Raw genomic sequence first — 10,147 nt, 5'->3', positions numbered from 1 at the left:
TTAATCGTAATCCAGGTGTAGTAAAATAGATGGTGGAGGATGATTTTCTGCAATGTGTAAAGGGACCTGGGGTTTCTTGTCAGGCAGCCCAAGAATTACCATTAAAATAGACACAGTCAACAGCAGTGATGTGCTCAGGGCGAACATACAGAAATGTCACCCATGATCATGGATTGCTGTGAGGTGCAGAGGTCATACATTGTTCATCCTTGTAGTGTGTTGTATGCGCCTGGTGTTTAAGTGTATTTAATACTTGAAGTTGCATAGGTGTTCTTTGTGAAAATGTCAGTTTACATGACAAATAAATATAGCACACAAGGAAAAAGGTTGTTGTAAAGAAACAAACTTAGTTGCCTTTCTCCTCGAGGATAAAGATAATAGCTGTTGTTTGATGAACTGCTTACATGGGGAACGTTTTCCTAATATTGACATCCTGAATTAGGTTACAAGCATGAAGCGAAGTTCAGTTTCCACCTGTGGTGCTGGCCGCCTCTCTATGCAGGAGTTAAGATCCCTGGACCTCAATAAACCAGGCCTTCATACCCCTCAAGTGTAAGTGCCTCCTCCTGTGGCTCTCCACGGCTTACTTTACAGAATGGTTAGTATAGAGGCGTAGGTGATGTCGTGGTGAATCGCTTCCGGGTAGTAATGGATTGGGCCGGTAAAATCTGAAAGTGTACATGATGCTAGGTTTTAGCTCTCTCCAATCCCCAAAATCAGATTCCTTACTAGGCATGCTAGGAAATGGTTGTCCATGCTTGCTTTCCTCCTTTTCCTTTGGAATTAACCTCTTAAGCAGTCACCATGGCATAACTCACAATTTATTAAGATGTTTCCAACTACCAAAGGTAGTAATAAAATCAAAGTAGATTTACTTGTTTTGGGATAAGCTATAAAGTTTTGGGGGCGGGTGTCCAGGTGAACTTGCTACATAGCTCAGTGTGGTCACACACATACACACAAACAGGAGCACACACCTACACTCCCAGGGTTCAAAAGACTCTAGGAAGAAGATGGCTCAATCTGACTGAGTTCAAGGCCAGTGTGGCTATATAGTAAGTTCCCCAGCCTATAGAGTTCACAGAACAATCAACCAAAGAATTTCTTATGGTAAACGTGAGTTTTTCACTCAGAGATGTTTCTTCCAGTTACCAGAAGGCTATCTCTAACCACACTGTGTATATGTATCCTATAGTCTACAGACAAGCTAGCTATTTAATAAGCCATCTTAAGTCACTTGAGTTGATATAGTATGAGGCTCTGCTACTTTTAGAAATTTGAACTATTTACATATTTTCCCTCTGGATACTTGAAGCACTTTTTTTAAACCACTACACATTCTTAACACCAAAAAAGATTTTGTGTTGAACTGTATTAAAAGTAAAAATGTTACCATTGCCAGTTTTTTTATAGTTAAAAAAAGTATGACTTAAATAGCTGTACTTAGTACAGTGCTGAGAGAAAAAATTTGAGTCTGAGGCTAACCCAAACTACATACTAAGTCTTAAGACATCCTGGAATACAGATTAAGACCCTATCTGAAAATTTTAAAAAGTAGGCTTTAAAAGAAAAAAATTAAACAAAGCTGTCAACCTATATTTTTATCCATACATAAAATTGTATTCATACATAAATGAATTTTTTAAACCTACTTTACTTAGGGTTTGTGTTTTTTTGTTTTGTTTTTGTAATTTATTTATTTTATGTGTGTGAGGACCAGAAGAGGGCATCCCATCCCATTACAGATGGTTGTGAGCCACCATGTGGTTGCTGGAAATTGAACTCAGGACCTCTGGAAAAGCAGTGTTATTAACTGCTGAGCCATCTCTCCAGCACTACATAAATATATTTTAAGATTAAAAAGCATAGATTGAAATTTTTAGCATTTTAAAATTATACTATCTTTCAGCTCATCTCAATGGAAACAGCTACCAAAAACTTATATGATTTTCAAAAATTTTTGTGCGTGGTGGGAAAGAGGTATTAGCTCTAACATATTTCAAAAATTACTTAAACTGGTATTTGTACATTTATTTTAAAAAGTTGTTTTCTATCTTTCTTTAAAGCAAGGAGAGATCAACCTTTGGAAAGCTGAGTACACACAAACCTACCTCTGAGAGGAAAGTCTCAATATTTGGGAAAAGGTAATGTGGTTTTTAATTATACTTAGTGAGTATATTCTTATAGACATTCATTCGCTCACTTAGAGATCAGTAAAAATAATAGTAATGGATTGTAAGGTGCTGTGTTCTGTACCTAGTTCTCAGATGGGAAAAGAGGAGTCATCTTCCAGTTCAACCTTTGGGTTTCGACTCTTTCTTACTCTGAAGGCTAATAGTGACTTCACAGAGCTTTTGTTTTGTGGCCTATGTCTGACAGTATTGGTTATATTAGAAATTAAGCTAAGAAAATGTCATATAAACTCAATTTTTAAATCATAATAATCTCATATGGTTACAAAAATATAATGCTTTTACTTTTTAAAAACATTTCTGGGCCAACAAGATGGCTCAGCAGGTAAAGGTACTTACCTCTCAGTTCAGCAGTCAGTTTTCAACTTCCCTTGTGGTAACCTCCTCCTACAGGCTGTCCTGTCCTCTATATCTTCCCCCACCACACATACACACATACACACACACAATAAGTAAATGAAACAGAATTAGATCATTTCCAATACAAAGCTACAAAGCCATTTCATTGAGAAGCGGAGTGTCTCCCACTTATGCAGATACCTTTACTCTCTGACTTAATGGAAGGTGGTGAGAATCTACACAGCTACATCCAGACTGTTGTAGCATCCAGTCTCCAGAAAACTATACTCGGGAGAGAATGAGAAGATGAAATGCACCTTAGGTTATCGTGAAAATAGATTTGAGGTAGTGATACCTGAATACTAGTTGAGCACCCTCTCTACACTAGATCAGCAGCTGTCTGGACTAGCAGTGGGGAAAGTTTGATACAGATTAACAGGAAACATTCTGTTACTTGTACAACCTGGGGTGTAACCTCACCTTTTTGCACTTTGAATTCCTTGTGGAGATAATGGGAGATGGCTTGGTGATTAAGAATCCTTGCTGCTCAATCAAAGACCCAAATTCAGTACGGAGCACTCACACACACACACACACACACACACACACACACACACACACACACACACAGCTTACACTTATACAGACACACTATACACAGACAAAAACAGTTTCATTTTTTAGAGAGATAATTGCAGTATCTCCTTTTAGAGCAGTTCTAAGGATTAATGGATAAAAATGAATATTTACAGAATGTAATATTTACTGAGTTTTCACAAAGGCCAAATGTTTTAAGTTCTTTGTTAACCCTTAATGCTGCAATTGTTTCCATTAGGAATGGTGACTGGTGAGTAGGGAGCGGCTGTGGGTCAGTAGACACAGGTGGCTGGACAGACTTGTGCAGGAGACCCGTGTACTGGAGGAGTACCTTCAGGATGAGCGTGCTGGCAGTGTGGCGCACAGGGAAATTTGGTTTGGTTCGGTTTGGAATTTGTGGTGCTGAGGATTGAGCATGAAGGGCTGTGAATGCTGAACAAAACTCCGAGCTGTAGCCCCAGTCCCAGAGCACGTTCTGTTTCCACCTCGTTCTGTGCCTGAAACGAACTCCTGTAACCCCACACAATACTCTCTCCTTCTGCCTTAAGTAATACAATTGTGTTTAATTATTGAAAAATTAAAGTTGGTGGTTTTTGATGTTGTTACACTGTGTATGTTATGTAAAGCCTAGAAATAATATAGACTTTTTAAAAACATGCTTCTAGGACTAGCGGACATGGCTCCAGGAATAGTCAGCTTGGTATATTTTCCAGTTCTGAAAAAATCAAGGACCCAAGACCCCTTAATGACAAGGCGTTCATTCAGCAGTGTATTCGACAACTCTATGAGGTATTCAGTAATTTAAATTTTCTGAACTGAGTGTTTTTGTATCCGGTAATTTTTCTAGTCCAAAGCTTTCAGTGCTTCATGAAGATGTCTGTAGTTTCTTACAGAAAACGGTTATGTATATAGTGTGTCCATGAAGTCTCTACAGGCTCCATCTACCAAGGATTTCCTGAAGATCTTCACCTTTATTTATGGCTTTCTGTGCCCATCATATGAACTTCCTGATACAAAGTGTGAAGAAGAGGTCCCGAGAATTTTTAAAGAGCTTGGGTATGTTTCTCCTTACTCTAGAGACCTTATCAAGTCACAACAAAGAAACAAATGAGGACTTATAGTAAGTTTGTGAATAGTTTGGGTTTTAAGATGAGCAGTATTTGTAGAATAAATTGAAGAGAAAGGAAAATTAATAGATACTGGAGTATACCACTTTTTTTGTTCTGTAGCAAAACACCAATGCTCAGTAATTCATAAAATATAGGAGTCATTGAACTAAAGTGCTCAGTGGTTAAAACTGCTGGCTGCTCTTCCAGGGGACTCGGGTTAGAGTCTGAGCAACCAAGTGATGGTTTACAATCATGTATAACGATTCTTCTTCTGGTCTCCACATACATATGTTATCCATGCATGCAGCCAAAACATCCATTCATGTGTGTGTGTGTGTGTGTGTGTGTGTGTGTGTGTGTGTGTGTGTGTGTGCGCGTGTGTGTGTGTGCGCGTGCGCGAGCGCGTGTGTGTGTGCGCGCGTGTGCGTGTGTGTGTGTGTGTGCGCGCGCGTGTGTGTGTGTGTGCGCGAGTGTGTGTGTGTGCGCGTGTGTGTGTGCGTGCGTGTGTATGTGTGTGTGTGCGTGTGTGTGTGTGTAATTGAAAGTATATAAGTACATATATATTTATGTAATAAATATTGTAAGATTTATGTAGATATTAGACTGTGATACAGAAAATCTGTGGGCTAAAAACAGGTGAGTGGCTTAATTCTTGGTTATGATGGACAGGAAGCCCCAAAGCATGGGTACAGCATCTACTCAGCCTCTAATAAGGAAGGGCTTTCTTGGTGGGTCGTGATATACTAGAAGGTATGGCAAGAAAGAACAAATGTGTCAAAGAGATTACATTTCTAACGAGGCCACTCCTTCACTAGCCTATTAATAAAGAAATAGATTCATTCATGTGGGCTCTGTCACCTTCCAAAGGTCTCATCTCTGTATCATTAACATATTACTGGAGACTAAGTTCCCAACTTGAATCCTGCAGAATAGACATTCAGACCATAGCAGTTCAATATTACAGAACTTTGGGGAATAGATCAAAGGCTGAAACAGTGAGGAATGTGAAGTGCAGCCTGGCATGGTCATACAGGCCTTTAATCCCAGCACTCTTGAGAGCTGAGGCAGGTAGATCTGAGTTCAAGGCTACCCTGGTCTTTGTGGTGAATACTAGGCTAGCCAATGCTTTCCGGTGAGATCCTGTCTCAAAACAACAACATGAATAAGGGCAACCTGGTTGCCATAGTTTGTGGTAATAGCACTGTAACGGTAAGGTCTTGATGGTGAGAACAGTGAAACCATCTTAATTTGATTTTCTGATACTTGGATAAAACACAGAACAAGGCGAACGGGGCGGGGGGGAGCTTATCTGCCTTACATATTCCTGTTACATTGATCATTGAGGAAAGTGAAGGCAGGAACCATGGAGGGAAACTACTTAGTGGCTTGTTCTCTGTGGCTTGCTCAGTTTGCTTTTTCCTACAACCCAGTACCACCTGCCCAAGACTGGAAGGACCTGCGGTGGGCTAAGCCCTCTCCCATCAGCCATGTTAAGAAAGTGCTCCACAGACAACCAAGGGCCAACCTAATGGAGGCAATTCCTTTATCGACCTTTCATCTGTCTGGTTGACAAAAGCGGCACAGAGATAGTTAAAAAGCATTTATATCTATAAAAGCACAGAACAAATGTGGTACCGTATGCCTGTGATCCCAACACTTGGGGAAACTGAGGAAAAAGGACCGTGGGTTATAGTCTGAAGCTTTCTCCAAAATCAAAAAAAGGAAGAAGAAGAAGCAGCACAGGGAGGGGAGCAGATTTAGTGACAGATAATCAGGAATGGATTTTAAGAGATGCCCACTATACTCGGTTGTTAACACTGCAATGTGAGGAGTTGTAGGTGTAGTGATCTGGAATTGAATAAATACACTAAATCCCTGATAAGTACGCTCACCAGGATAGACTCAAATCCCTTCACAACAAGCTAGGACTCCAGCGGCACACGGAGCTTTAAAATGTAACTTGGAGTGTCGTGGTATGCTTCCTAATGTGACGGCACCTTTTTCCCTGTTCTCATAGGTACCCCTTCGCGCTGTCCAAGAGCTCCATGTATACAGTGGGAGCCCCGCACACATGGCCTCACATTGTGGCCGCCTTGGTGTGGCTAACAGACTGCATCAAGGTATTTAGCCAAGAGTTTCTACGCTACCTATAAACATTCGGGTTTTGTTCTGTCCTTTTCCTCACGAAGATTTTCCATTTCTCTCCCCAGTCTCAATGTTTGCAGCTTGTCTGAAAATCTGCTTCAGTTTCAAATCACATTTGATTTGAAGTTCTTCCAAATTAGCACTGTGAGAGGTGGGCAGGGGATTCTTCCAGCTGTTAGCACTGTGAGAGGTGGGCAGGGGAAGTTCTTCCAACTGTTAGCACTGTGAGAGGTGGGCAGGGGAAGTTCTGCCTGACCTGAGTTTGTTCTCATGAGGTGTTAGAGCTTCGAAGAAAATGAGTCCATAGTTTTCTTCATGAAATTCGTTTTCTTCTTTTTTCAAATGAAATCAGTATTTATCCAAACTTAATAATAATTGGGGACAGGGGGATATACAATGAGTGTTCTCCCAACTTATAGACAACTTAAATCATTATCTTTGGATATAGTTTTATTTGGTTTTGTGGTATTAAGAGTCGAATCCAGGATGGTCCTACCACTGAGCACCTAAGCCCTGGGTATAGGTTTTAAAGTCCTGTTTACTCTATAAACCATACAGTCCCGAGTCGAATGCTGGATGGCATGGTGGTGCCATAAAAATCATCACAGATATGAACATTTCTGTCACTTAGTGACTGAGCCATTGTAAAATGTGCCCCGTCTCTGGTGATTCTGATAGAAATCTGTGCTGCAGCCATATAAAAGCACGTAGCATACGGAGTTGTGCTGCCTAGCGTGTTTAAGACAAGTAACGTTCACTGCAAGCAGCCTCATGCCTCACATCTCTTGACTAGATGAACAGGGCCATGTCAAATTGACCTATCCTGCCTAGGTCTGCAGAAGTACACAGCCGAGTTCACGGCACACAATCACCAATCGTTTCTCAGAATGTATCTCCGCCATAAACTAGTGGGTTAATTAACTAGTTAATTACATCATTAACTGTACTTTTTTTAAACTAAGTACTGACAAATCTTCCTCCAGGGACACTTGTGGCTATCAGACTTCTCAGTCACTGCCTGTGGTAGCATACTCCTGTAGTCTTAGCACTCAAGAAACAGGCAGACAGATCTCGGAGTTCAAGGCCAGCCTGGTTTACAGAGAAGCCCTGTCTCTGCTCTGTTGTGTATGAACATTGCTTGCCTGCAGATGGGCATGATTGTTTTAAACTCTACCTGTTCGAAACCTTGAAAACAGCTTGTTTTCATAGTTTTACATCTCTGCTCTTGATTTAAACCTGTCCCGGTTGGTTGGCTGGGTTTTTTGGGAGTGGATCTCACTGTTGTCTAGGCTGCACTCAGACTATGGGCTCAAGTGATCTTCCTACTGCAGTTTGGTGAATAGCTGGGCTGTAAGTGTGCGCCACTGTATCCAGCTTTTTTCCTTTTGTATGAAACTCCTTACACTGAAACTGAGTCAGGGATTTGGGGAGAAGAGTGTGTTGTTTTACGTGTTTTGTTTTGTTATCAGGTTGCTTTGGATTTGAGGAAGAAAGGCTAGGATATCGTGAGTGGTTGTTTTGCTTTGGCTTCTGGAATGGAAACTTTGTGTTTGTGTTTCCCACCTCAAATGAGCCCGGGACTCCCATGATTGGCTTCTGTCCGGGTTTCACCTGACTTGTAGTTCCCTAAACTTACTGCCTGCCCCTGATCTGCCCTGTTAGTGTTGGAGCCTTTAGTACGCCATGCAAGCACTCTTAAACTGAACTGCACCCCCCAGCCCTCTTGTCCTTAAAGGGCTTATTAATTTACTAACTCTGAGTGTGTAAGCTATGTGAAGACATGCTTGTGCTGTGGCACACATGAGAGGGTCAGAGGACAACTTTTTGGAGTTGGTTACTGAGCCAGGTCTCTTGTTCATGTTTTTAATAGTTTACAGCATGACAAGAAAAAAAACATATAGCTAATTTGTTTTCATATTTTTTTGTTTTTAAAGTTGGACATAAAAGTTTCATACAAGAGTAACTGCCTCTCGTTTTTTTTTCCTTTTCATCATTATCACTTCTCTGTCTGTGCCTGTGCAAGTGCAAGTGCACCCACATACGTGCAGTGACGAGTGAGATCAAGCCCAGGTTGCCGGGGCTGTATAACATGCCTCTACCTCCCTCTCTCCGACCCTCTCTTCCTTTTTTCTTATTAATGTGCAAGAATGCTGGTTTTGGGGGGAAGCTTATTGTTTCTGGTCAGGGTGCAGGAGACAAGGTCAAGGCTGTGTACGCTCTGGACTCACACTGTGACCGCCTTATGTTTAGCCCATGAGGGTCATATTATGGTCAGATGTGGATTCTCATGTCTCAGCAGCCCAGCCAACCTCCCACCACTGGGTTCACAGGGACCCACAGACTTGCCCAGCTTTTACATGGTGCCAGGATCCAAGCTGAGGTCCTCATGTTTGCTGAGCCCTTCACCCACTGAGCGTTGCCCGACCACAGATCCACCTGTCTCCACCTCCCAGCACCAGCTACAGAGGCACAGGCCTCGTGCTGTGTAGTAAGCACTTGATCCGTGGAGCATTTCCCCAGCCTACTTACATTCCTTAAAGTTCTGTGTCTTGTTACCACACGCATGCACACACGCACACATGCTCGCACACACGCACTTATGCTCGCACACACGCACTTCCATTATTTTCAAATTACATTAAAAAACATTTAGGGAAGGATTCCATCTTAACAATTTGGGATAATTGTCACTTGGGACAGTGTTTATTTTATTATTTATTCATTTGTTTCTTCAGTAAAATGTAGTTTTCTTCATAGGAAACAACGTGTTTAAGTCCATTTGTTTTGATGCTTTTGTAAGGGTATTTCTAAGTTATTGTTGCTGAGCATTTTATCTCATTGCTCTTGAACGGTATTACCCTGTTCTAAATTATTCTCTAATACAACAACTGTTTACAAAGAAAGGAATTTTTTTAAATTATCTAATCATGATATATTCAGATAGAAGATAGTGTTTTTCCTACTGGAGTTAATCTGCTTAGGCTTATAATATCAGCTCCTTAGGAAGGAGTCATGGGTTCCAGACCAGGCTACTCTACAGAAAGAGAGGTTTGCCAGTGGGGGCAACTTAAATCCTGTCTCAAGATAAAAAGTAAAAGAGAACTTAATGTCTCAGTGATGGTCTGCTGGTCTAACGTGCATCTGACTCTAGGTTCAGTTCCCAGAACTTCAGAATAAAAGTTATTATTGATGTCTGGTGTAGCAGTACTGACAAGGCAGCAGAGACAGACTACCTGAGAGATAACAGACTTCTGGGCTCCGTGCTCCCCTTCTCTGAGACTCCATGAAATCTGTCACTTTGCACCTGTCTAAGAAGGGCAAGCAAGTGGTACATTTCTACCATTTCCCTGAAGCTGCCCAAGTCCTAGAGAATGTCTTCAGCATAGGAAAAGGTACCAGGACAAGCAACTCTGCTAAGTAGAAAGCAGCATCTTCCTAGGATTTCACCTGTAGTCCCGAGATTTAGTTGTTTTCAAGTGAAACCCACCTTTGGGTTGTTTTGCTTGTTAGTTGCTTGAGACGGGGTCTTGCCATGTACCCAAGTCTGGGCAAAACTCTGCATTAGCCTCCTGAGTACCAACACTATAGACAAGCACATTCTTACCTATTTCAAATTTAAGCAAGTATAGTGCTTCTAAAGTTTCATACTGTAAAATTCAATCTAAACTTCATATTTGTGGCTAAAGTTGGAAGTTTAAGAGCTGGGTGTAGAATAGAATGTATGTCCTACTCCTCAAATTTGGGAGACAGAGGCAGGCTGATCTC

The 10,147-nt window shown here is 41.3% G+C and overlaps 1 protein-coding gene across 1 annotated transcript in view; it reads left to right on the top strand.

Annotated features, from left to right (window-relative positions):
- Positions 1-448: 448 nt before the first annotated feature.
- The window catches only part of NDC80 (NDC80 kinetochore complex component), a gene marked incomplete at its 3' end in the record, with an annotated part of 29,490 nt that continues 19,791 nt past the window's right edge, over positions 449-10,147 (top strand). The window contains exons 1-5 of the mRNA XM_080936059.1: positions 449-552; positions 2,067-2,144; positions 3,794-3,917; positions 4,012-4,184; positions 6,255-6,357. Coding sequence (XP_080792185.1) covers positions 452-552; positions 2,067-2,144; positions 3,794-3,917; positions 4,012-4,184; positions 6,255-6,357 — 579 coding nt within the window. The 5' untranslated portion in view covers positions 449-451. The remainder of the gene's footprint in view (positions 553-2,066; positions 2,145-3,793; positions 3,918-4,011; positions 4,185-6,254; positions 6,358-10,147) is intronic.

Source organism: Micromys minutus (genome assembly GCF_963924665.1).
Source record: "Micromys minutus genome assembly, chromosome: 23".
Taxonomy (NCBI): domain Eukaryota; kingdom Metazoa; phylum Chordata; class Mammalia; order Rodentia; family Muridae; genus Micromys; species Micromys minutus.
The sequence above is the reverse complement of the archived record's forward strand: the minus strand, read 5'-3'. Positions and strand labels throughout refer to the sequence as shown.